Source organism: Brassica napus, chromosome A7, assembly GCF_020379485.1.
Source record: "Brassica napus cultivar Da-Ae chromosome A7, Da-Ae, whole genome shotgun sequence".
Lineage (NCBI taxonomy): Eukaryota > Viridiplantae > Streptophyta > Magnoliopsida > Brassicales > Brassicaceae > Brassica > Brassica napus.
Genome location: NC_063440.1, coordinates 25,917,634 through 25,943,477, shown reverse-complemented (window position 1 = coordinate 25,943,477; position 25,844 = coordinate 25,917,634). Strand labels below are relative to the sequence as shown.

Here is a 25,844-nt window from a genome sequence, read left to right as displayed (position 1 = left end):
TAGTTTTGATCTTATTTGTGATTCATCTGCCCTCTTTTCAGCAACAAAAAAGAAAGATACAAAGTAAAATCGAAAAGAATACTATGAAAAACATTATTATTGGGCTTAAAAATAACAAAAGTATTAAGGGACCAAAATTTACAAATTATTATGGATGTGTGAATAACTGTCATTTTTAACAGAAGGACACCCCACAGTAGGAAGAGGAAGCAAAGACGAAATGATTAGTATTCTCATGTCTGTCTACACATAAAACAGAGCTTCAATCATAAGAAAAATTGACACACTTTTTCTTCTTTGCATCACATGTCACATCATCTACATGAGGTAAACTTACTGCAAAGACACCATATTTTGGTGTTAATGTGTTAAATTTTATTTTTCATCTTTAACCATCACACCAAATTCTATTTATCAAAATAATATTTTAATTTTAAAATTTTAGTTTTTGGTAATTTAATACATTGATTTTTATAATTGATTAATTATATTTATCACATTTAGTTTTTATATTTTTGTTTAGTAGACTTTGGTAGTTTTATTTTTCTGTTTATTAATTTATATATGTTATTTTAAATTAATTATATATTTATTTATTTATTTTATTTAAAATATTAGTCGAAAGTAAAATTTTATAAATTTAAAAATGAACAGAATTTTTACTTTGTTACAACTCATCTAGTTTTATTACTAATTAAAAATATAAATTAATATAATAATAATTTAACGTTTTAGTAAAGTGAAAATAAATACAAATAAAATACAAAATATTATGATATATTCATTTTAACTTTAAGGTAAAACTAATCTATCTATAATGCCTTTAATAATAATCATAAATAAATTTTAAAATAAAAATAATAAATAAAATGATGACAATATAAAAATTAGAATAATTCTAAAAAATTATATCTGAAATGAATATTCAAATATTTATTCTAATAATTCTATAAAATAAAAACAAAAAGAGAAAAATTATATAATAATAATAATCACATCAGGTTAGAACAAAAAATTCAAGAATTTCAAATCAGATATCATTTAACTTTCAAAAAGTTTTTTCAGTCTAATTTAAAATTTTTAAAAGTTTTATCAACAATTTTCTTCTGTTGGTGGGGATCCAATATTTTCCAAATCTTTATGTAAGGAATTCTAAAAAGAAATCTTTCGGCAAAAGTGTGAATTGGAAAGGATTGGTCGCCAAAATATCAACTTGGAGACCAAATCTTAATATGCCTCAAAATTTTGTTTCAAATTGTTTACTTTAAAATTGATTAAATAATAATTTCATCTTATCCAAAATAATGATAATTTTCTATAGAAACTAAAGAAATCATTTCAAATTAATTGTTGTTCAACAAAATGTTTATTAATTGAATTTTTATTTTATGTGATTGATAAATACCAGATAATTGAGTATAAATTAAATAAAATAATTAAAAGAGTAAAATAAAATATAAAGAAATTAAAGCCATGATAATATTTTTCTTCAAAACTACTCCCTCCGTTTTTTTTTTAATATAAGTCGTTTTAGAATTGTGCACATAGATTAAAAAAAATATTTATTTTTTTTATATTTTTAAACAAAAAATCATTAATTATTTACCAAAAATCAACCAATAATAAAATAGACAATATATTATCATTAGTTATATAACATTAAGTGTTAATAAATTTTACATAGAAAACCAAAAACGTCATATAATTTGGAACATAAAAATTTCTTTAGAACGACTTATATTAAAAAAACGGAAGAAGTATGAAAGAACAAAAAGTTTAAAATATAAAAAGTCAAAAATAATTGAATCTACCTTTATTTTAAAAATTAAACTAAATCGAGCATTAGTTTTTTCAATTGATTTTTTATCACTATTAATAATGTACATTCAAGTAGAGATTTAAATGGTCATGAATACAAATTCTGCTGGGAGAGATCTACTCTTCTATATAAAAGTGATTTAAATGATCTAGCGAATATATGAGTTTTTGAACCAAGAACCTCTTTTTTTTGTGCAACAACCAAGAACCTCTACGCATTCGAAAAAAATACAATCACACTCTTTGTTTTCGACGGCAACAATGAGGAATTAGAGGATCTTAAAATTGTTTTCTTCTTTTTACATCTGCCTAGTATTTTTTAATTTTTACTAACAAGTAACAAATTAACGTTGGGTTTCATGCGATACATGTCCATGTTTAAAAGGTAATATAGTACACTATGAATTAAAGTCCACGCACTTACTACTCTTCTTTCTCTCTCTCTTGTCGAGGATGCAGACAGAATTCAATTGCTAGAACTATTTACTAAATTACTAGTAACATATAATTCCACAGAGAAAAATAAAACCTGGAAAAATTATAATAACGACATAGTGGAAAATAGGGCTATGGACCAGCGACGCGGAAGACAGTCCCACGATGATAAAATCACTACACTCGTTAGAAAGATTGTCCATAATTGGCATGTTATATAACTGGTAACTGTTTTCATTTTTCAAGTACTAACAAAAAATTGCCCTTCAGATAATTGATTATTAAAGCAAAAAAACAGAAAACTTGTGTGATCAATAATCAAAGCACATGTCCTCTTCTAACAACAATTATTTCGTCTTTACAGTCGTCAATCTCAATCAAACAATTATCATTTACTTTTGTGACCTAAGATAGTATTCAAATTTCCATTATTAACCAGGATACTATAGCAGGCCAACCACCAGAAAATAATAGAGATTCTACTATATCTAATATGAGGATACTTTCAATTAGAGTGGAGACAAGTTATTACAAGCTTTTAAACGAAATTTAGCCTTTTATTTATGTTGTAATAATTTTTTATGAGTTTTCTTTTCTAAAAATTTCATTTATTTTTAAGTTATAGTAGAGTCTTATATCATGATAAATTTATTTTAAAAGTTTTGTGAATGATGATGTCTAATGATTCTCTAGCAAAGGAACACTGAATATACGTTTCTATGTAGATCATAATATATCAATAACGTATTTTAGGAAAAATGTTCAATCTACCGAATTTAATTTAATCAATATTTTGAAAATCAGACTGTACCGTGAGGAATTGATTCAAAAGCTTTTCCAGTTCGGTTCTATAAACATTGACATTTACCATATATTGGTAGTTGTGTATTTATATGGACGAGGGCTGAACCGGATAGACCCATGACCCATACGACTTTAGTTTATTGTCCGGTTATAAAAACATTGAATTCAATATATAAAATTAGTTCAAAAATCACGCTATATGATGTTGGAATCCTTAATGCATCGAATTAAAGTTTCAACTACACACCTCTATGTCTAGCAAACCTAAAGCAATATTGAATTCGATGGGCTAGTTTCATTGGAATGGCATGCATGAAACTCCAAATGTGCATGTAGATGTAGGGCTCATGATAAGCATGCCTAAGAGAGAGAGGTAATCGACTTTAAAAAAGAGAAGTTAACAGTCAAAACTCAGAAACATTGACCATACATGTTACTCATAGGACTGATGAGTACTTGCCTTTTTCAGAAACCTCTCTCTTCCGTCACTCTGAACTAACGGATACAGAACAAAAAAAAGAAATACATCAAGATAAAACGTGTCCAAGAGAGTGAATTTCAAAGGAGGAACAAGTCAAGTTGATCATCACTAGTCTCATGATAGAAATCAGATTGGTATAGATCGTATGGCTCGACTAATGAGTAGCCACCAAAAGCATCCACGAAGCCAGTTGTATACGTAGGAGTGAAGTCACACGTTAAAAACTCATCAAACGAAGTCATACTGATCAGATTCTCATCGATCTCCATGGAACAACCAGTCACTTCCTCATCTTCCTTGCTGCCTATCATCATCTCGTCTTCTTCAACGGCTTGTCTTGGTTTCGACATGATGACGTTCTTGATCCTATCGAGTTCATGTTTTCTCGACGAGATTCCAGCAGCAAGCTTGTTAAGTAGACGTGCAGAGCCTGTGGAGGAAAAAGAGGAAGAAGTAGAAGAGGACGAAGAAGGGGTCGGTGTTGGAGACGACGTCGTTGAGGAGGAAGTGGCTTTGGCAACGTTGACGGTAGGCTTATGGGTCATGGGATCGATCCCGCTTCTAACGAGTCTTTTCTTTAGACATGAGTTCCAATGATTTTTAATGTCATTGTCTGTTCGGTTTGGCATTTGCTTTGCTATTGCGGCCCACCTGTTGCAATTATGCATAATCATTACAATAATTTCACAATTATTGTTTTAAAAAAAACTAAAAAACAACGTAGTTTGGTTGGTTTGCATTTAATCACACATTAAATTACCTGTTTCCAAGAAGAGAATGAAATTTGATGATATCTTCTTCCTCCTGAGGAGTGAACTTGCCTCTTTTAATTCCAGGCTTCAAATAATTCAGCCACCTTAATCTACAACTCTTTCCACATCTCTGCAGACCTTTTTGTGTATTTATAAAAAAAATTACATTAAAAAATAATGTGAAATTATTACTTTAATATAGTGGCAAACAGAAATGATACAAAGAAAAAAAAAAGGATTGGACCTTATGTGAACATTTTCTCCATCACACAATTTTGTTACAAAAGTTTTGATCAGTCAAAATATATTTCCTTTCCATCAGACAAAAATAGGAGAAAATACAATCACATAAACTTTCTGATTTTGGGTCTAAAGTTAAACAAGAAATATTTTATTTCCATAGATTTAACACTTTAGAAAACTGAATAAAATAATGTCATAATTAAAAAGTAATCAGGAGAATACATGTGTTCATATATTCTATTATAGATATCATCATATCATAGAAGTGCTGGTCGAAGGTTTTACTACAATATAATAATCGGATAAATCTCATTAACAAGAAATAACTCTAATGGTTTGCAGTTTACACACATGTTTATTTACAATGGTCCAACAATATGCTCCCAAAAATCGGAAAAAACTTTTAGAATCTGTATATATGAGTTTTTGGTTAGTAAATCTCTTAAGATAATAGAGCTGTACATGATTTAGAAAAACTAAAACAAAAAAAATAAAAATAATAGTAATCAAAACAAGATTTTCGGTCCGACAGAAACTGGAATCTAAAGATCCTAAGTTTGAAAGAGACACAAACACAAGTTGACCGTACACAATGTATGCATAATGCATATATATAGTAATATAGAGTGTAAGTATAGATTTTTACCGGCTCTCTTAGGCAGGGTACGCCAGTCCCCAAGACCATGTTCTTTGATGTAAGCGACGAGCATCTGGTCTTCCTCCGCCGTCCACTCTCCTTTCTTTATCCCGTCATCGTCGAACCATGTCGTCCTCCCCATTTTAACCAGTCAGATCTCGGTGGTAGATTCGAGCCTTTCCCATAAACCAATCAACGTGTAGTCAGATGATGATGAACTTGAGAACAAAGCGAATTATTGGTTACTGTAACTATTTATTTTTGTAGATATGGTTTTACTAAGAGGACTTCCAATTATTTTTTGTGATGCTCTTTCACGTTCTCACTTAGTATATAAGCAGAATGGTCTTTTCCAGAGTGAGGAATAGGGATGTCTCTGTATATATATATCGAGTCATTTCCTTTTTTTTTAGCTTTTGGTTTTTAAATTTATTTTCAGCCGTTGGGATTCCTCTTAAATGTATATCTTGATGCTGATATATCCTCTTCGTTTTTCGTTAATATGTTCTTATAATTAGAACAATTATTCGGTATATGTAAACATGATTCTTCCAAGAGGTTAAATCATACATATAGCGCATTCACATCACACCCAAATGATGAGTTTCAAGAGCATTTCCAATAAGAGTTATACTCTCAAGTGTATTTTTAGATACTTGGGAATATAATTTTCTATTGAAAATGCTCTTAGAGCACCATTAGTAGTGTGATATCTCCACAAAGTAGCTAATCAATTTAATATTTATATTATTTTTTGTATAATTAAAATTAAAGAAAAAAACAAAAGACCATATATTATCAGACACCTAAGATTTTGAGTATTTCACCATCCTTCTTATACGTTTCTTCATGAAAAAGTGCTTTCTTCTCTTCTTTCTACTCTCTCTTTCTATCTTTTTCAGAGAGCTTATAAAAAAATCTTGTTTAAAAGAATTTCAGAGAAATATATTTTTCTTTTTATCAGAACTTCAGAAACATAGTCTGTAAATTATTCGATTACTTATTTTGAGCAAAACTGCCTTTTTTTGTTACTCGTCCTCCTCCAACTATTTAACAGGTTGCACCTTTGATGATTTGACTCACTATACATTCTAATATAAATATTGCTTCGGATGATAATACAGTTTACACCCGGTGTAATTTAGTGTACTCACTCGAAAAACTGTGTGCCATGTGTAGTTTATTCTCTTTAAAACATATAGTTTGGTGTGAACGATTCACTTAGCTCTAAAAACAGTAAACACTAATTTGACGCTGTAGCACCTCAATTTGTAATATGTGGTGTGGATAAGAGAGAGAGAGAGAGAGAGAGAGAGAGAGAGAGAGAGAGAGAGAGAGAGAGAGAGAGAGAGAGAGAGAGAGAGAGAGAGAGAGAGAGAGAGAGAGAGAGAGAGCGGAAATGTAATAACCTAGAAACATAATAGTTGATTTTGATCAGAAGAAATTATTGTTCTAAGCTTTTGAGCATTTGTAATTATTATGAATAGAAAGTTTTACATTCGCTAAGTATTTTAGTATACGAAGAGACAACTTGATTAAGCAAGTGGTTTGAGTCATACTTTTGCAAAGAATGTCATTTTAGAATTTTTATTTTATTTTACAAATGATCATATCATCTTATATTTTTTCAGTGAAAAATAAATCTATAATGTTAACTCATTGATTTTATATTTATTCTCCATTTGGTGTATTTAACTTTTATTTTAAAATTATTTCTATTGAAAACTTTAATAACTATAATCAACTAAGTTCCTATAAAACTTGTAGAAGACAAACAACAAAACATGTATATTTACTTCTAATTTTCATTTTATAATGGGAAAATTGCCAAAAGAACAAAAATTTAACATGGTTGTTCCTTTGGTATAAAACAAATTTTGTCCATTTTGTCTCTCATTTATCCTTTCTCTTTCTGAAATTTAATAAAATAAATAGTTTTATGTATCAAAATAATTATTAAAAATATAAACAATTAATAAAACACTGATATACACAAACACATATATTTTTTTGGTTGAAAAACTTGATAAATAAAATTTTTAAATTTTGTTCTATTGAAAGTAGAATTCGTCTTCTACGAAAAATGAGTTAGTAGAAAACGAATTTCAGAATAAACAAGTCCATCTACTTTTTTTAGAACGAAAAATCTACTTTTAATTAAAATTCTAAATATGAGAAATGCGAATTCTACTAATTGTAAAGATATCTACTTTTCTCTAAAATGCAGTTTATACTTTTATGAAATATTCTAAAAAATCGGGAATGCCAAATCTAAATACAACACGTAAGTCTACATGAGGTAAAAATTGCATTCAAGATTTTTGTCATGGTTCTACTCATTGTAGAAGGTGTCTTCTATAGATAAGAAAAACAAAACATGTTTTTCGAAAATTAAGGAAGTTTCTGTTAAGAAAATATTCTAAAAATATTATAACTTCCTAAAACGTGTTTTGATCGATTTGATTTGCCAAAATATATTAAAAAAACTATTTTCATTTCTTCTTCATCAATCTATGATTTTTCCGTAGTTTGTCTTGTGATTTTCACAAACTCTTGTTCTATGATGCATATCTATATAACATGTGGTGTTTGGGAATTTGGTGCAACCACATGATGAGTTTTTTCGGCTGATGACAAAGTCGGTAGGCTATGTTATTGGAATCAAGTTCTATCTTAGAAGATTTTAAAAAGAATAGTTGTGGGGATTTTGATATGGAAGAAGATTAGGGTTAATAGGGATATTTGGTTCGTACTTGAGTGTCTTTTGTTTCTTTTTTTTTTAATTGTTTTTACATTTTTTTTGCCTTTCTAAAACATTTTTCTTTATCTTTTTTCATTAAACTTTTTTTTGGCAGCTTTCATTAAACTTTTAAAAATGGTTTTAATTTATGTTTAATTCTAATGAAAGGTTACTTTTAGTATTATAAAAAATATTATACTATATGGACAACTTAGTGATGGTATTATACTTTAAGGGGACAACCATCCTAAATTTTTGTTCCGTTTAGATAATTTTCCCTTTTATAATTGAACTCATTGAATCAAGTTAAACTTGATCAACTCATATTAACCCATGATCAAAAAATGTTCAGTTGGTTAGGACAACCCATCGGGGGTATTAGGAAAAGGTTCTGCATATTAAAAATATGAAAAATGTTAGAAAATATGGTGTCAAAAAAAACTATTAGTTTTCTGCAGCGAACGTAAACAAAAAAAAAAGTTAATACCCCTTGACACATGTTGATTTGTTAGTGGTTTACATTAACTTTTTGGATTTAACATTTAACTTTAACTGAATTACATAAATCTATTTATATATATAATCATGCTCTTACTATTCTGGTTTTTTTCTTTGCACAAAAAAAACTATTCTGGTTTTATAAAATTGACATTTACCATATATGGGTAGTTGTGTATTATATGAACTAGGGTTGAACCGCACCCATATGACTTAAGTTTATTGTTCGGTTATAAAATTAGTTCAAAAATCACGCTATATTATTATTAATACTAATTTTTAACATGTTGTTGGAATCCTTAATGCGTCGAAATAAAAGTTTCAACTACACACCTTTATGACTAGCAAACCTATAACAATATAGAATTTCGATGGGCTAGTTTTCATTGGAATGTCATGTAAGAAACTCCAAATGTGCATGTAGATGTAGGGCTCATGGTTAGCATGCCGAAGAGAGAGAGAGAGAGAGAGGTCATCGACATAAATAACAGGGAAGCTAACAGACAAAACTCAGAAACATTGACCATACATGTCACTCATAGTACTTATGAGTTATGAGTACTTGCTTTTTTCAGAAACCTCTCTCTTTCGTCACACTGAACTAAGATACAAAAAAAAAACATCCAGAAAAAACTTCTCCAAGAGAGTGAAATTCAAAGGAGGAACAGGTCAAGTTGATCATCACTGGTCTCATGATAGAAATCAGATCGATATAGATCATATGGCTCAACTAATGAGTAGTCATCAAAAGCAGCGACGAAGCCAGGTGTATACGTAGGAGTGAAGTCACACGTTAAGTACTCATAAGACGAAGTCGTACTGATCAGATTCTCATCGATCTCCATGGAACAACCAGTCACTTCCTCATCTTCCTTGCCTATCATCATCTTGTCTTCTTCAACGGCTTGTCTTGGTTCCGACATGATAACGTTCTTGATCCTATCGAGTTCATGTTTTCTCGACGAGATTCCAGCAGCAAGCTTGTTAAGTAGACGTGCAGAGCTTGTGGAGGAAAAAGAAGAAGAAGAGGACGAAGATGGAGTCGGTGTTGGAGACGACGTCGTTGAGGAGGAAGTGGCTTTGGCGACGGTGACGACTGGCTTATGGGTCATGGGATCGATTCCGCTTCTAACGAGTCTTTTCTTTAGACATGAGTTCCAATGGTTTTTTATGTCATTGTCTGATCGGTTTGGCATTTGCTTTGCTATTGCTGCCCACCTGATGTAATTATATGCATAATCATTACTTTAATAATGTTTCTATAATAGTATATTACACAATTCTTGTTTTTTTTTTTTAAACTAAAAGACAAGGTATTTTGGATTTAATCGCACATTAAATTACCTGTTTCCAAGAAGAGAATGGAATTTGATGATATCTTCTTCCTCCTGAGGAGTGAACTTGCCTCTTTTAATTCCAGGCCTCAAATAATTCAGCCACCTTAATCTACAACTCTTTCCACATCTCTGCAGACCTTTTTTCATTTATGAAAAAAAACATATCACAAAAATTAGGTGAAAATTTTACTTTAATATAGTGGCAAAGCAAATAAGTTAAAGAAGAAATATATTGAACCTCATGTGAACCTTTTTCCATCAGACAAAAAGAGGAGAAAACATGATCACATAAACTTTCTGATTTTGGGTCTAAAATTAGAATATAAATATATTTTAATTTCCATAGCTTTACACTTTAGAGAACTGAATCCCCTATATATTATTTGAGAAGCATTACAACTTCTTTTTGTAGCCACATGTCATCACTAGGTTGATTCTTAGAATCATTAGAGAAATATGTTGGTCCATCTAATTATATAATAAACTTTTTATTAAACTAACAATAAATTCATCATTAATGTACTTTATTATTTCCTTTAATAAAATTTACGGAATTACCTAATGTGGCTAAAATATATATGACAATTAATGATTTTGAATAATAAAGATTTGATAAAAAAAATTAGTGTATCTTCTATCATATTTGTTTAATTTAAAACTATTAAATAAATTAAACAACCTCAATAACCATATAATAAAAATTTAGATTTTTCTGTATATGTTATATTTTGAATTTTTAAAAACGACTATAAATTACTAAAACTGTTAAAAACCTCACATTCAAATTTTGTGATCCATGGTTTAAAATTTCTGTTATGAAGAAATACAAATGATTACAAAATTATATAAGTAAAAATCTAATTTAACTAATTATTTTATATATATATATATATATATCGTTTTAAATTAAACTATAAACCATATAAAATACATAAATAATTTAGTTTCAAAATTTACTTTGAACAATTTTTTTGATAAAATTTTTGAACGAACATTGACAACTTATTTTTAAAAAATATAAATTACTAAAACTATTAATCCCACAATAAAAATTTTGTTATCAGTAATTTAATTTTTTTTTAAAGATACAAATGATCAAAAAAATATATGAGTAGAAATCATCATTTAATAGACATTAATATTAAAAATATATTAAAATATACTATGTATGTTAGTATCATTTAAATTTAATTACATATCCTATCAAATATAAAAAAAATATTTTTTGGATTAATAAAATTGATTTATATGTTCACACCAATTTAATTATATATCTAATAGTTAGTGACTTTTAATTATTCAATATATATTTATTATTTCATAATATGTAAAAATATTTAATACATAAAATAATTTTTATATATAATGTTCATCCCGCGCAATGCGCGGGTCTTAACCTAGTATAGTAATAAAATGATGATTAAAAAGTAATCAGGAAAATCCTTGGCTTTAATGGGTTCACATATTCCATTATGATGATATCATCATATCAATAGAATCTGGTTGAAGGTTCTACAAAATATAATTAATAATCGCATAGATCATTGATTACATAAGTCTAATATGCTCCCAAAAATCGATTTTAAAAATATGTATACATATGGATTTTTGTTAAATACTTCAGACAATGGAATATACTGTACATGATTGAGAAAAGTTAGAACCAACAAAAAAATTAAAAATCAAAACATGCTCAAAACAAGATCCTTGGTCCGACAGAAACTGGAGTCTAGAGATCTTAGCTTTGAAAGAGACACAAACAAAATGTATGCATATATAGAGCGTTAAGTATAGATTTATACCGGCTCTCTTAGGCATGGTACGCCAGTCCCCGAGACCGTATTCGTTGATGTAAGCCACGAGCATCCGGTCTTCCTCCACCGTCCACTCTCCTTTCCTCACCCCATCGTCGTCAAACCACGTCGTCCTCCCCATTTTATCTCCGGTGAACCACTAAGATCTCACCACGTATCACTTCACTCTGGTCTCGATGATGATGATGAGTTGATGACCATAAGAACAAGTGAATTATTGATTAAGAGGACTTTTTTTCTTTTTTTTTTGAACGGACTATTTGTTTATTTCTTTAGATATGATTTTACTAAGAGGACTTTCAATTATTTATGTGAAGCTCTCACACACTCTCACTTAATATAGAATGGTCTTTTTCTGAGTGAGGAACAGAGATGTCTATGTGTGTATATATATAGTCATTTCCTTCTTCTTTCTTGCTTTTGGTCTTTCTTTAATTTATTTTCAACCGTTGGATTCTTCTTTAATGTGTATCTTGATGCTGATATACCTTTCATTGTTTTTCGTTAATATAATTTTTCGGTATATGTAAACATGATTTTTCAAAGAGGTTAAGTCACACATATAGGCTATAGCGTATTCACATCACATTTATACAAATAATTATTTTTAATACTAACACTGTAAATTTCGTTTTCAGTCTACAGCTGTGTTTGAACAAGGATATAAAAACAAAGATATTTTTTTTTTGAAACTAAAATTTTCTGTTTGGATCAAACTTAAAGATAAATATTTTTTTCTTGTTTAGCAGAACTTCAGAAATAGTTTCTATATTCCTTTTGTTACGTATTTTGAGCAAAAGTGGCTTTTAAGATTTTGAATATCTGACTTACACGGCTGGATCTAAGATTTTGTAAGTTTTAAACATTTTGTTAGAAATTTTAACAAAATAAATTATTTTTCATTATTTTGAGGCATATTTATATATAATTTTGAAAAAAAAATTGGAAGTTAAGATCAATGTTTATTCAACTGTGCTGACGCACTATACAGACTAATATATAAATATTGTTTCGGATGATACTGAGTAATACAGTTTAAACCAGGTTTAGTTTAGTACCATGCGTAGTTTAGACTATAGTTTAACATTACATATAGTTTGGTGTGAACGAATCAAATTGAAAAGAGCAAAATAATAGTTAGGTCTAGTTAGCCTTTTTTCGCGAGCTACGCAGTACGTGGAGTCTACATTTTAAATAACTTTGATTCTTCTTTCCAAGCAACTAAATTTATTACATATATGAATTGCCCAAGTTTGATTACTATTTTACAATTTTAAAATGGAAGAAAATATCAAGAACGGAGAATGGTCCCTCCACTGCCAAAGGACATTGTCCGTCTGTCGAGTATTCACTTGTGAACATCTTGTTGCTTTGGTTTTGTAATGACGTGGTTCGTAGCTTTCATTTTTTCATATACACACGTTGAGTATCTTATCTTTAGTTTTATAATTATCAGCGATTTTCGTAATAATAAACAAAATATATATGCTGTCGTATTGAAAATTCGGTTTATTTTGTGCCCATAATTGTTGGCCGAGCTGTTTCAGACAAAAACCAATAACGTTACTGAAAGCGTTGACTTGTTCTTTTGTGAAATGTACAATGAGAAAACTACCACGTAAATTTATATTCGTTCACTTATATACGCGATTTTTAGATAGTTTGACATTATGTATATATGTGTGAGCATATTATGTGTATTCGATGTGTATTGTATTTGTATGCAGTGGCATCCGTAAGGACGGTATGGTATGGTATGGACACTGTGGAGTTCATGTTCTCGGAACGATACTGTTTATGGCTTTTGTAAAATATACCATCAGCGAACCGACTGTATTTACAAAAGTCAAGGCCGTGTGTGTATGTATTATTTTGTGACTTTTCTCTGTATCTTGGAGTCCTGTGTGTTTGGACCACGTTTAAAATTTATTTTCGTATTTTTAAAGTAGTATGAGGTGCTTAATTGTCGAGAAAATTATATTATGTGGCATCACTATGGGCATCACTGTTTGTTGTTCTTATCTGATGTGACTGGGTTGCTCACTTCACGATTGTGTGGTCTACACACACTCTACTACTATGTAGGCTTGCAGCTCATGGGTTTCTCTTCGCCAAGATATTTCACGTTTAGGATGCATGGCTCTGGCACAATGTCGTTGCGTCCCTGACATTTTTTTGTGGGTTAATTCTTAAATTCATACTTGTGAAGTTTACATCAAATGTAACATTTTGGGATATCAAATATATATATATATATGTATATGTGTGTGTGTGTGTGTGTAGTCAGGTATGATACATGAATTTGCGAGTGGCTTAACTACGTTGGATACGATTTAATATTGGCATCTAAATAGCAAATTAGCAAGGCTACTTAACTTTAACAGTATTTAGAAATTAATATCACTTTAGTTGTTCGCATCCCACTAGCAATTATTTTGGATTTCGGTTTGAAACAAAAAAAAGAAAAAAAAAAGTGAAAGGGGTAAAGAGAAAAAAAAGAAAAACAAAAAAAAACAAATGTTATTACTCTAACTAAACCTAGACTGAATATTAATGTGCATTTTCAAATATAAAAACTGATACTTCATTTTATTGGTGCGTTTTTGACTGAATTCAGAATAATCTGAAATTTTGAAAAATTCTATTTGCCAATAACAATAAAAAAACATGGATCTAAAATAATCGAGAGCGTTTAAATCGCAATAAATAATGCAGTTGAGTTTCTGCTAGACAAAAATGACAGACTACATTCAAGTCCGCGCAATCTCTCGTTCACTTAAGAAAAGGATAAAAATAATCTTGTTGTTTCAAACTCCCACGAACGTTAGACGAGTTAAAAGAAAAAATCTACTATCTTTTAGTTTTTTTTAAACGACATGCATGTTGTTTCCAATTTACACGTGCTTAAGTAACATGTTTCCGAATAGGTCACGCGCTTTGAAAAAACACACACACAGATGGATTCGTTTAAATTCTTATTATAACGATCTAGGTTTGAAAATTCTCACATAGCGTCAACATCTCTTAAATAATTAATCCGACGTCAAGAACCTTCAAGGAAAGAAGCAGTCATCATGGTGTAAACGCGTAAGGATCGCCGATAGCTTATTAGACCATCCGCAACGCGGAAACGTAAGTGAAACTTAGCGCGGAATCCTAGGCAAATCAGAATATAATAATAGTTTTATTTTTTCTTTAGCTAAGAAAGGGTCCTTAGACAAGGTGTTTAAGGACTTAATCCTTACGTGTGTGGCAACAGCTGATAGGCAAGGGGTGGAGGTGACTTTCGCGTGTGGGAAAAAAAAATTATTTTCTTTTTTCATCCAAAAAAAAAGAGTTCTGGCGATATCAAAGGGGATTCGACGATAGGAGAAGATTCAAACAACATTCCTCGTCGTCTAGCTTCTGAGGACAAGAATCCGGTGAGTGAGAGAGATAGAGTCGGCGACCTTTGATCCACTCGTAATCTCTTCCGATCATCGTTTTACGTATCGAATTTATCAACTTGTTGTAAGCCATCTTCTTCTTCCATTTTCAAGCTTTATTGAAGTTTTCATTTCTGAGTTTTGTTTTAGGGATCTTCTGAAAGTCTGATAGGTTTCCCCACTTCGAATCTTGACCTTATTTTGATCAAACATCACATTAAGAATCAGTTGATCTAATAATGATTTGTGACAGCTGTTGTGTAAGAAGAGTTTCTCAAAGAGGTTAGGTTATAAGAAGAAGCAATGATTGGGTTGTTTAAAGTAAAGGAGAAGCAAAGAGAACAAGCTCAGAACGCTAGCAGAGGAGGAGGAGGAGGAGGAGGGGCTTCCGTTAAGAAGCAATCTGCTGGTGAACTTCGTCTTCACAAAGGTCTTCTTTATATTCCCTTTTTATCTTTCTTTCCTTCTTTCTTATGCTCTCTACTCAAAGTTTTGATTTTTTTTTAAATTTGTTGTAGATATATCAGAGCTGAACCTTCCAACCTCTTGCACGATATCTTTTCCCAATGGCAAAGATGATTTGATGAACTTTGAAGTCTCCATTAAACCTGATGATGGTTACTACCAGTTAAGTCCAACTTTTTTTTTCTTCTCACACTTGTAATGGTTCGGAAACTCATTTGTTTCTTTCTTGTGAATTAATACAGTAATGGTACGTTTGCTTTCACATTCCATGTGTATCCTGTGTATCCTCATGAAGCTCTTAAAGTTGAATGCAAAACCAAGGTTGGATTATGAATATTGACTTCTACTTGGTATGTGACTTGTTTATATATGTAAAGAAGGAAACGTTTGCCTCAACATCTTGCGTGAAGACTGGAAACCTGTTCTTAACATTAACACTGTTATCTATGGACTCTTCCATCTCTTCACGGTAGAAACAATTAGCCTGATACGTCATCAAGCTTTGTGTTTATGTCATTATTTGATTCTCTTAAACTGAGTGTTCTGTGTTCACACAGGAACCAAACTCTGAAGATCCCCTGAACGATGAAGCAGCACAGGTTTTAAGGGATAACCCAAAGCTGAAACCACTTTATCCTCCATTGTATTTCTCTTATTCTCAAAGGACCCTTGTTTGTTTGTTCTTGCTTTTGTAAAATTACATTCTCCCTTTCCCTTAGAGACTGAAAGGAAATGAAAACTCAATAAATAAAAATTTTAAATTTAAATATTTTACAAATTTATTAATTTTTTTAAGGATTCCATAACAAATAACACAATTGGAGCAACATTTGTGATTAGAGTCCTTAACTATTCAAAAAAAAAAATATTAATTATCTATTGTTAAGGATTCCAATGGTGGGTACACCATTGGAGGTGCTCTTACATTTCAGGTTTCACTTTACTTCGATTTTGTTGTTTCCTATAATCTGACAATGGATTCAATGGAATATTAAAGTGGCTGGGTCCGATTAACTGCTCAAACAAGGTCGTACTTTTTTAAAAAAAAATCTTACTTTATATTGATACGATCATACGAATAAAGCAGTATGTTCACTATGAATTATAGACAAACCCGTTGATTTTATAATGTTCCTCATAATATTTAACTGAGACATTATAGTTCTATTTTTCAGCTGATGATTAGTTTCATAGGCAGATATATGTTGTGGTAGATCTGACCATAGTTTTTAGTGACTGTGAAATTCTAGATCCGTACATTCGTACGTCTCGGAATACACGATTCAAATCGTATAGTTTAACTATTGTTTGGAAAGTATATATTTTAACAGGATTTGAGTTGATGACTGCTAAACCTTTATTTAATTAATCTAAACATTTAACCCTTTTTTGTTATTGGACTTTTGTAAAAGATAGTAGATAATATTTCAGTATTTCACATTTCTTCATAGTAGACAAGATAACGTTATATATCCACATTCTAGCTTCTAACACCAGTACACCACCACGTACTGACGATGTCGTCAAAAAAAAAAGAAACACCGCCACGTACATATCTATAATAATAAACTTGGTACGTGTTGAATTCGCTTAACAAAATATTATAATCAACTCGTGGTTATTAACAATTGTCTCCGTTCCTCTCTGTGCTCCGGCCTATCCCACCTCCTTGATGTGGCGGAGAGAAATGGTCTGTTAGAAGGATTACGTTTTGCGTCATCACTTCGGATGACAGCCTCTTTCTAGTCGAAGCAATGATTGATCAATGTCAGAATTTGAATCGCATTCTGCAATTCTATGGAAAAGCTACAGGACAAACAATAAATTATCAAAAATCAGCCATCATCTTTGGCGATAAGATTGCTCAAGAAGATAGGGCTGCAATACAAAATATCCTCAAGATCTTCAATGTCGGAGGAACAAGTAAATATTTGGGCCTCCCAGAGTGCTTTTCGGGTTCTAAGGTAGAGCTGCTTTCATACCTCAAAGAAAGGACCAGCGGAAGATTGGATGGTTGGTACATGCGTAAGCTATCACAGGGAGATAAAGAAATACTACTAAAAACCACAGCGGCTGCTCTACCCGTTTTTGCGAAGAATCAATATATCTAGTGTTTTAAAGAAAAAGTTTTACAAATTAAAAACATGACTATGTATCACATGATGTGACAGATGTGCACCAAGTCAATTTGTGTATTTTTAATCATCAAGTATTATCCATAATTTAGAATTATTATACGATTTGACAATATCATTTTTTTTTTTGAAAGAATTTGACAATATCATTATCATTTAATAACTTGTAGCAGGGTCCGATATCGTATCTATGTATAAGATTCGTTGAATTTTCTCTATAAAAACAAACAACTTTTTTTTTCAAAAACACACTCATACACATATATAAAGTCATCTTCCTCATTATAGCTTTATTAACTTTTTGTTCGTCGTAAATTATGTGGAACCATAAATTCCGTAAATTATGTGGAACCATAAATTATTGTTATAAGTCATTTGACTTCTAAATTATAAATTAATTTTTATTATTAAGATTTAGTCTAGCAGACTAGCATGTTTATAACTTTCCAAATGTCAGTAGGGAGATTGATTGGATTAGGGGTTTTAATTTCTAACTAATAACTATGCTCAAGTCTTTCTTTAGAGACCCGAATACTCATTTTAGGATCCGGCCCGGCTTCTCCACCTGCCTCTAGTCTTACTCTATGAAGCGTGCAAAGAATAACTCGAATGCAGCAGGTTACTTAGTGATCAACTCAGATACTCGGACTTCTAGCGAAGTGGATGCAATGAGACCAAGTTTTGAGCTCGATGAAAACGATGGGTCTACTTCTGGAGGTTCTTATGGTTGCTTCGGTTATGTTTTCTCTGTCGGCGGTACCCAGAGACCCACCTTATAATGGTGTTGTGGAGACTGATGCAGCTTCTCAGCTCAGATGAATCTTTCTCCAAAATGGTTTATTTTGTTGTATGATGTTTTACTTTTTTATTGTTTTCTGTCCTGTAAAGATGCATTAGTAAACACTCTTTGGTGTCTTTTTTTGTTTCAGCCATTGAATCAGATGACGGCGGGAATCTTCTCCCTGGTTTCGATAAAGAATCATATGCTTAAGCAGGTATGAGGCGAGTCTTCATAGCCAGTGTGGACCATTCACTAGTTCCTATAACGTCACACTGAACAAACTCAAGTCTGATGGTGGAACACTGTTGGTGAACTAGGAAGTAGGATGCTGAGCCCAGCTTTTCTTTATGCTCTCTTACCAAACCGGGCTTTACTTGTGGAACAAGGTCCTGAAATGGCTGATCTTTTCTTTGAACCATTTCCAGACGCTTCTTGGTTTAAGAGAGGAATAGTTTTTTCCTCTACTAGGTGTTGTAAGGTAAGGACATGTATCAGTGCATAACTTAATCTGAGTTCTATATTTTTTTCTCCAACATAACTGTAGGTGTTATTATTCATGTCTACAATAGTATACATTCAAAAGTAGAAACCTATGGATGATGCTATAAGTAAAAGTAACAAAGAGAGACTAAAACAAGGATTCAGAGACTTACAACAACATATAAGGACAATGGATTTTTGCTACGTACACTCCTCGGACACCAATGGTGCTTTTTAATCTTTAACGGCCTGTCTGCAAATGGGGCATGATCCATGTCTGATGAGCCATTTATCAACACAAACCAGGTGAAACGTATGGTCACATCTCGGTAAACTTCGTGTGATTTCGCCTACTGCAATGTCCTGTAAGATCTCAAGGTGTGTGAGGGTGAACAAAGGGTAAGAAAGTTTAAATCAGTTAGGTGCCAGAGAATGAAACCTGAAGACAAATAGTGCAGTGAATGATTTGCTTCTTGGTCATCTCACTTGACATGATATAGCATGGTAGTTTTCTTAACGAGTCACCTGTTAAGCCTCTGGGTTCCAATTCACCATAAACATCATCCCTCCCTTCATAGCTTACATCTGATATCCTTAACTGCAACAATAAGTAGAAAAAAAAAACTACTCTATAGTATTTTAATTGCAGAACACTGAGTGAACATGAAAGAGACTTAGAATAGAACCTGCCAGTGGTGTGACTGTATCATTGTTGACATAAGCTGTTCATCTACTAGTCTCCCACGAAACAGTTGCTCTACAAAATCTGCCTGAATCCAAAATAAAAGGCTCAAGTTTAAGTCCTTTCTCACATATAAATAAACAATGAATAATATAAGATTTAGACGTCAAGACAATCATCCATATGAAGGTTTGTTAAGATTAATCAAAGGGAACAATTAAAAGAAACTTAACCAAACCATACTGTTATCCCATAACTTTTGTGGACCACCAGTAGTAACATATCATTATTTCATCTACCAAACTTCCTTTTTCTCCATCTCGACCATAAAGTCAATAAGAAAACTCATCTCCCTATGCTTGACAAAGGGTGTAAGATAGCTCAGAAGAAGAATTTAAAAGACTAACCATAGATGAAGGACCCCTCGATCCCGTTAGCTCTAAATACCAGTAGGCACGAGAAGCCTCCAAGACTTCAACAGAGAGAATAGCTCCAGCTACAGCGCCGAGTGCAGCCCCACGGAGGACTCCGTACTGTGCCGCTCTTCCTGCCACCGCACCAGTTACTGCTCCTGTGAAAGCTCCAGCTACAAAGACATTTAAAGAACCAAGAATAAAATTTACCAAAACCAAATGGGCTTAGAGTGATCAGACAGAGATGGTGATCTTGATCTAAACCCTAGAGGCAACTATGTCACCTCAACACATCAGATCGTCCAACCTAGAGATCACTCCTAAGAAAACACGTTAAAGTCCTAAGACAGGATTGGTCTTAAACAATAATAAAAAAAAACTCATAGAGAGTTAGGAATCAAGTTCAGTTAGCAGTTTAGACGATTAACTTTTTTAAGTTGTTGAACACGTAAAGTGGTCGGAACTTGAGGAAAAAAAAACATGTCTTTAAATTTTTACTGAAACATCTTCTGTTTCACATGTTCTGTCGGTGCTCTGTTTCATCGAAATAAAAAAAAAGTACCCTTTCACAAATTTTTTTTTGCAAGGAATCGCGAATCTAATAAAAAAGAAGAAGGAACAAAGACGATGATCAAAACGGTGGAATGAGCAAAGTACCCATAGCGAAAAAACCAGTAAGAGCTCCAGAGAAAGCGCCGGAGACCAAGCGAGAAACTGTGTCGATGGTTGAGTCGGTGGCTCCTTCAGGTTCCACGGCGGGGGAGAAGATCGCATCCATTAGAAAAAAATTTCAAAAATACAAAAAAAATGGATTAAAAAAAACCCAGGGGGGTGTTTGATGATGAAGTTTTAGGCGAAAGAAAGAGACTTTGTGGTAGGTTTGGGGAGAATTAGGGAAGGTGAGATGTCAGCCATGGAAGTTGAGAGAAGACATCACCGCTCGTCAAAAAAAGGAAGACAGAGGTTTGCTCTGTTTCTTTTAGTCTCTGCTTTTTTTTTTTTGGGCTCTTTTTATTTATTTATCCAATTTTAGTTTTCATTTACTTTTGTTGGGCCAATGGCCTTTATTCTCTTTACCAAATATATATAATCACAGCTTGTAATACACGCAACTCAACACACCTCACGAGTCTCTCACATCATCATCATGAAACAAACTCAACACACGTGAATCAGACCGAAACCGATGATAGAAAAACAAGAAGATTCTCTGTTCTCAGAAACAGAGTCGAGAGAAGAATCACAGAGTAGAGTAATGGGCCAAGAACAGAAGAGAATATGTGGGCCTCTAAGATAGAATATGTGGGCCTCTGCAACACTTTCAAAATGCAGACCAAGAGAGTAGAAGGAAAGGCCAGCTGGAGAGGTGGTGGTCCTACACAAATCAATTCACACCTTTTCATAGGCTTGCATCTAAATGGTCACAAACGTTGACCTTTAGATTGAGAAGGGCTAACCTAAGATTTTCATTATGTTTTCAAAGCTATATAAGTTGTTATAAGAAGGAGTAAAGTGTGTTGTGCAAAAAACAAATCCACCATACAACCAAAAGTTACATCATTTGGAGAGTAATATTTGGCTATAACCAATCGTTCCAAAGACTCTTGAACTTGACCGTTTAAAGCATACCGACCCAGCACCATCATTATTTATTCCGACCGTTGCGTCTAAAGTTTTGACTTTTTTTTTTGTCCGTAAAACAAGAAAAACGGAAAAGGTGGGAAAAAGGGTTCAGAGGTGGCGCGTGAAGTTACTCTCTTTACACCCTCCATTTTATATATTATTATCTCTCGACTTTCGAAGCCTTCTCAGTACTCTTTCAGCAATGGCTTCAACACTAGGCGGGGGCAACGAGGGAAGAAGCGAGATAGCGTTCTTCGACCTCGAGACGGCGGTTCCGACAGAACCGGGAAAGCCTTTCGCTATTCTGGAGTTTGGAGCCATCTTAGTCTGCCCTAGGAAGCTAGTGGAGCTCCACAGCTACTCAACTCTGGTTCGACCCACCGACCTTTCTCTCATCTCCACGCTCTCCAAACGGCGTAGCGGTATCACGCGCGAAGGAGTCCTCTCTGCGCCAACGTTCGTCGAAGTAGCTGACCAAGTCTACAACATTCTCCATGGTAAAAGGGCTCTCTCTTTCTCACTCACGTTGAAGCTTAAAAGTGTTTTGAGTTTGGTGTGTTCTTTGTAGGAAGGATATGGGCGGGACATAACATAAAGAGGTTTGATTGTGTGAGAATAAGAGACGCGTTTGCGGAGATTGGTCATTCTCCACCAGAGCCGAAAGCTGTAATTGATTCTCTTTCGTTGTTGTCTCAGAAGTTTGGGAAGAGAGCTGGTGACATGAAGGTCTCTTTCTTATCTTTAGCTTCCTTGTAACCTCAATGAAGTTGCCTAAAGTTTTCTCCTTTTAAACTAATGCAGATGGCATCAATTGCTAAATACTTCGAGCTAGGAGATCAAGCACATAGGAGCTTAGAAGATGTCCGGATGAATCTTGAAGTTGTCAAGCACTGTGCAACTGTCTTGTTCCTGGTAATGCTCTCTTGAATAAAGGATAAACCGTACCTTAAAGTCAAAGGTTAAGTAATTGGTATTTGCAGGAGTCAAGTGTTCCTGACATTCTCACAGAAATGAGCTGGTTTTCACCGAGGAGAAGTCCAAGAACGAAAAGTAATGAGAAGTCATTGCCTAATGGAGTTAAAGAAAGCTCAGCTTCCTCATCCTCCAGCTCTAAAACTGATCAGAGCTTGTCTTCAGTTGATGCCACAGACAAAGAAACCCATCCCATAGTTTCTCTTCTGACAGAATGCTCAGAAGATGATACTTGTAGTGGAATAGATCCATCTGATATAACCACTCTAATAAGTAAACTCCACATTGGAACTCCTCTTCAGACAGATGCTGCAGAAACTGTAACAAGAGAACAGGATGAGTCAACTCCATCACCTAATCCTGATGCCAAAGAGGAAAGCTTTTTGAGGGTTGATGAAGTATCTGTCTCTAGCATCAGGGGAAGTCTTGTCCCGTTTAAACGTGGTGGTAGCTTAAGAATGAAGCTGTTCCATGACGATGAACCTCTGCAACTTTATAGGGATAGCTTGAAAGTTCGGTTTGGGATAAGCCGGAAGTATTTGGATCATACAGGCCTACCAAGGTTGAACATTGTTGTCGACTTGCCTCCTGATTTATGCAAGATCTTGGAGGAAGCCAATGATGTTGCACGTAACTTATCGGTTGAGTCGGGCACAAGCTCAGGTTGGAGGCTCACCGTTATGAGGAAAAAAGGCTTTGCTAACTACCCCACAGCTAGATTGCAGTAAGTTCTTTTGACTTCTCTCTATTCTTTTGCATACAAGGAGTAAGCCACTGAGAGTCTCATTCTTGTTTGGTTGACAGAATCAGCTCAGAATCTAATGGAGATGACCCCACCGAGGTGTACCAGAGAGAAGAATCTTCGGAAACTGTTCAAAAGCTAGATTTCAGTAGCAACGAGTTTGAAGAGCTTGAGTCAGCGTTACTTCCTGGTACACTGGTTGATGCATACTTCTCACTTGAGCCTTATGATTATCAGAAAATGGCAGGGATACGTCTAGCAGCCAGAAAGTTGGTTATCCACATGATTAAATGATCCACCAAATCATTCCCTCTAGCTCTTCCTAGTCAGTTCAGTTGTCTCTGTTGTTTGGTTACTGATCAGTTGCTATAGTTATTATCTAAAAATGATTTCTCTTGTACCGTTCAATGACTATAACAAACTAGTAGTGTAACAGTCATTCTGATTCTACAATCAAATCATTGATTAATAGTTTCCATCAAATCAGACTTGAAAATTTCTCCATATATTTGACTGAAGAAAACACAAAAAACATCTATGGAAAAAGAATGTTGAAGCTAAAGTATCCTTGCAAACAACAACAAAACAAAAAAAGAAGTAAAGAAACAGCGAAGTAGCAAGTACAGGTTTGCATTTGTGAGTGTCATATAATTTTTTACCTATACTGTATCCATGATCTCATCATCAGAGCTGTGACTATCCTCTCCTTGTTTCCTTCCTTCTAGTAACGCGGTTTGAATTCCACTTCCGTTCTGCGAATATCAAACTTGTCTACAAACTCCAAAGGAGCCACCGTCTCATTCCTGATCCTCTTAATCTTGGGGCTCAACAACCCTCTATGTCCAAAACCATACAGCTTCAGCACTTGATTGTCTGCAAAATTAAAAGCCCTCTCCATGCTCTTCAAGCAGCGTTCAACCGCGTAATCAGCGTAGCTACCGCACGGTTTGCACCCCACGAAATGCGTCACAAAAGGCCACCTCTCATCGCCCAACCCGGGGTGATACTTCTCCATCATCTCCTCATACCTATCAACCAAACCTTCCCAAAACCCGTGGAGATAGTACTGATTCTCCACAAACACTTTCTCCATCCACGTATCCTTCTGAGAAAGGAGGAGATAGATCAACGCCGACTGATCATCCGCCTCGAAAGCCGGCCTGCCTTTAAGATAAGCCGTCAGCACCTTCCCTGCCTCATCACGTATCGGCCCTTTAGGTCCCATGGGAGCCCAAGCATCCAACAAATCCAAAGACCACTGACAGTTCCTCAGCAGAAAACTCCCAGTGTTCAAAGCAATCCACGACTTCTGATCAAACAGCAAATCCGGATAACCATGAATCACAAGGTTATGCTTCTCGTACCTAACCAAAGGGATCTGAAACAGTATGTCAGTGAACAAAGCGTCACTATCCATCCACCATATCCACTCAACTTCAGGATGAGACAGCATCAACCTCCTTATCATAGGCAACTTGGCCCAGTAACCAGCGAGCTCCTTATCCAAATGAGCCATGTTGTACACAATCTCAATCCCGTGGAGCCTACAGTAATCAATCTTGTTCTTCACAGACTTCAACAGGTAATGATCACCGATAGGGTTATCACAGGGCTTAGGAGGAGATCCCGTTAACAGCAAGATCCGAGCTTTGCCATTAACAGTACTAGGAAACTCAGGGTTCTGTTCCAGCCACACCTTTCGCTGACTATCCCAATCAGTTATCTTAGGCCCCAAGGCGTAAGTCTCGTTGGTGTTCATATCTATCTCCTGAGGAGAATCCAAGTCGGTGGGATCCGAGTCGGACCGGATCTCGGCTAGGATCCGGTTAGTCTCCTCGATGATGTTCTGGTTAACCGCGTCGGCGCTCGAGCTCCCGAGGTTCCCGACGCCGATCGTGCCGCGTAGGACGAGGATGGTGACGAAGCCGCAGAGGATCGTGATCTTGATGTTGTTGAACGTCTTCTGCATCTGTCTGCCGCGTGGCAGCACGCCGCGACCGCTTCTTCCTCCGCCGTTTGATACGGTTGATGTCGGAAGTCCTCCGCCGCTTCCGGATGGTCTTTTGTGCGCCGGCGACCCGTCTTGACCCATTTTTTTCTCTCTCTCTCTTACCTCTCTTTATCTCTAGCTTTCACTTAGAAATTGGAGACCATCAAAACTGAAGAAAGATTAGATCTTTATCATGGGTTTTGTCTGAAAATACAGTCTGTGTAGTTTTTTCTCTCTCTCTGTACTTACGGATCTGAAGAAAGTTCAGATCTTTAGGATGATTCGATGGGAAGAGAGAGAGAAAAGATTGTCGATTTGAAGAACCCTAATTAAAAGAAAAAAATGGAAATTAAACCCAATAACGTGGAGACATTGTCATACTTAAAAAACATATATTGTCGGAGGAAACTGCTTCGTTCGATCCAGGAGCAGAAGGTGAACGAAACGCGTACAGCTCACTCACACCGACAAATGTCAATTTTCGTTTTAATTTGTTCTTTTTACTTAAAAATCGTTTTTAATGGCGTCAATTACGGTAGTAGCCGATGGTTGACGGAAGCAGTACACGTTGGCGTTT

At 33.9% G+C, this 25,844-nt stretch overlaps 6 protein-coding genes across 10 annotated transcripts; 2 read left to right on the top strand and 4 right to left on the bottom strand.

The window, feature by feature from the left end:
- Positions 1-3,434: 3,434 nt before the first annotated feature.
- On the bottom strand, positions 3,435-5,538 carry LOC106354393 (transcription factor MYB41-like). The gene is made up of 3 exons (XM_048736244.1): positions 5,180-5,538; positions 4,299-4,428; positions 3,435-4,189 (listed from the first exon to the last, which is right to left on the bottom strand). The coding sequence occupies exons 1-3, from the start codon at positions 5,310-5,312 to the stop codon at positions 3,616-3,618; spliced, it is 837 nt and encodes a 278-aa protein (XP_048592201.1). The 5' UTR covers positions 5,313-5,538; the 3' UTR covers positions 3,435-3,615.
- Positions 5,539-9,061: 3,523 nt separating this feature from the next.
- Positions 9,062-11,680, bottom strand: LOC106406345 (myb-related protein 308-like). Its single transcript, NM_001316175.1, is given in 3 exon segments — positions 9,062-9,626; positions 9,753-9,882; positions 11,548-11,680. Coding segments are annotated over 3 exon segments (828 nt in total).
- Positions 11,681-14,515: 2,835 nt separating this feature from the next.
- On the top strand, positions 14,516-16,218 carry LOC106348419 (NEDD8-conjugating enzyme Ubc12-like). 5 transcript variants are annotated; one of them, XM_048736241.1, is made up of 7 exons: positions 14,516-14,691; positions 14,819-15,069; positions 15,238-15,414; positions 15,503-15,611; positions 15,692-15,696; positions 15,827-15,918; positions 16,007-16,218. In XM_048736241.1, exons 3-7 carry the CDS (start codon positions 15,288-15,290, stop codon positions 16,142-16,144), a joined length of 471 nt encoding a protein of 156 aa, XP_048592198.1. In that variant the 5' UTR covers positions 14,516-14,691; positions 14,819-15,069; positions 15,238-15,287; the 3' UTR covers positions 16,145-16,218. The 5 variants fall into 5 exon arrangements, with proteins under 5 accessions (XP_048592198.1, XP_048592196.1, XP_048592199.1 ...); XM_048736239.1 differs by lacking the exon at positions 14,516-14,691 and having other exon boundaries at positions 14,702-15,069; XM_048736242.1 differs by lacking the exons at positions 14,516-14,691; positions 15,827-15,918 and having other exon boundaries at positions 14,702-15,069; positions 15,692-15,770.
- A 2,646-nt stretch (positions 16,219-18,864) lies between these two features.
- LOC106354389 (NEP1-interacting protein-like 2) lies at positions 18,865-20,991 on the bottom strand. Its single transcript, XM_013794312.3, has 5 exons — positions 20,598-20,991; positions 19,935-20,113; positions 19,532-19,615; positions 19,285-19,443; positions 18,865-19,208 (listed from the first exon to the last, which is right to left on the bottom strand). Exons 1-5 carry the CDS (start codon positions 20,716-20,718, stop codon positions 19,080-19,082), a joined length of 672 nt encoding a protein of 223 aa, XP_013649766.2. The 5' UTR covers positions 20,719-20,991; the 3' UTR covers positions 18,865-19,079.
- Positions 20,992-21,627: 636 nt separating this feature from the next.
- LOC106354385 (protein NEN3-like) lies at positions 21,628-23,741 on the top strand. The gene is made up of 5 exons (XM_013794309.3): positions 21,628-22,060; positions 22,132-22,289; positions 22,365-22,475; positions 22,544-23,259; positions 23,340-23,741. Exons 1-5 carry the CDS (start codon positions 21,766-21,768, stop codon positions 23,569-23,571), a joined length of 1,512 nt encoding a protein of 503 aa, XP_013649763.2. The 5' UTR covers positions 21,628-21,765; the 3' UTR covers positions 23,572-23,741.
- Positions 23,742-23,760: 19 nt separating this feature from the next.
- On the bottom strand, positions 23,761-25,768 carry LOC106354386 (probable xyloglucan 6-xylosyltransferase 5). Its single transcript, XM_013794310.3, has one exon. The coding sequence runs from the start codon at positions 25,367-25,369 to the stop codon at positions 23,999-24,001; it is 1,371 nt and encodes a 456-aa protein (XP_013649764.1). The 5' UTR covers positions 25,370-25,768; the 3' UTR covers positions 23,761-23,998.
- Positions 25,769-25,844: the final 76 nt, after the last annotated feature.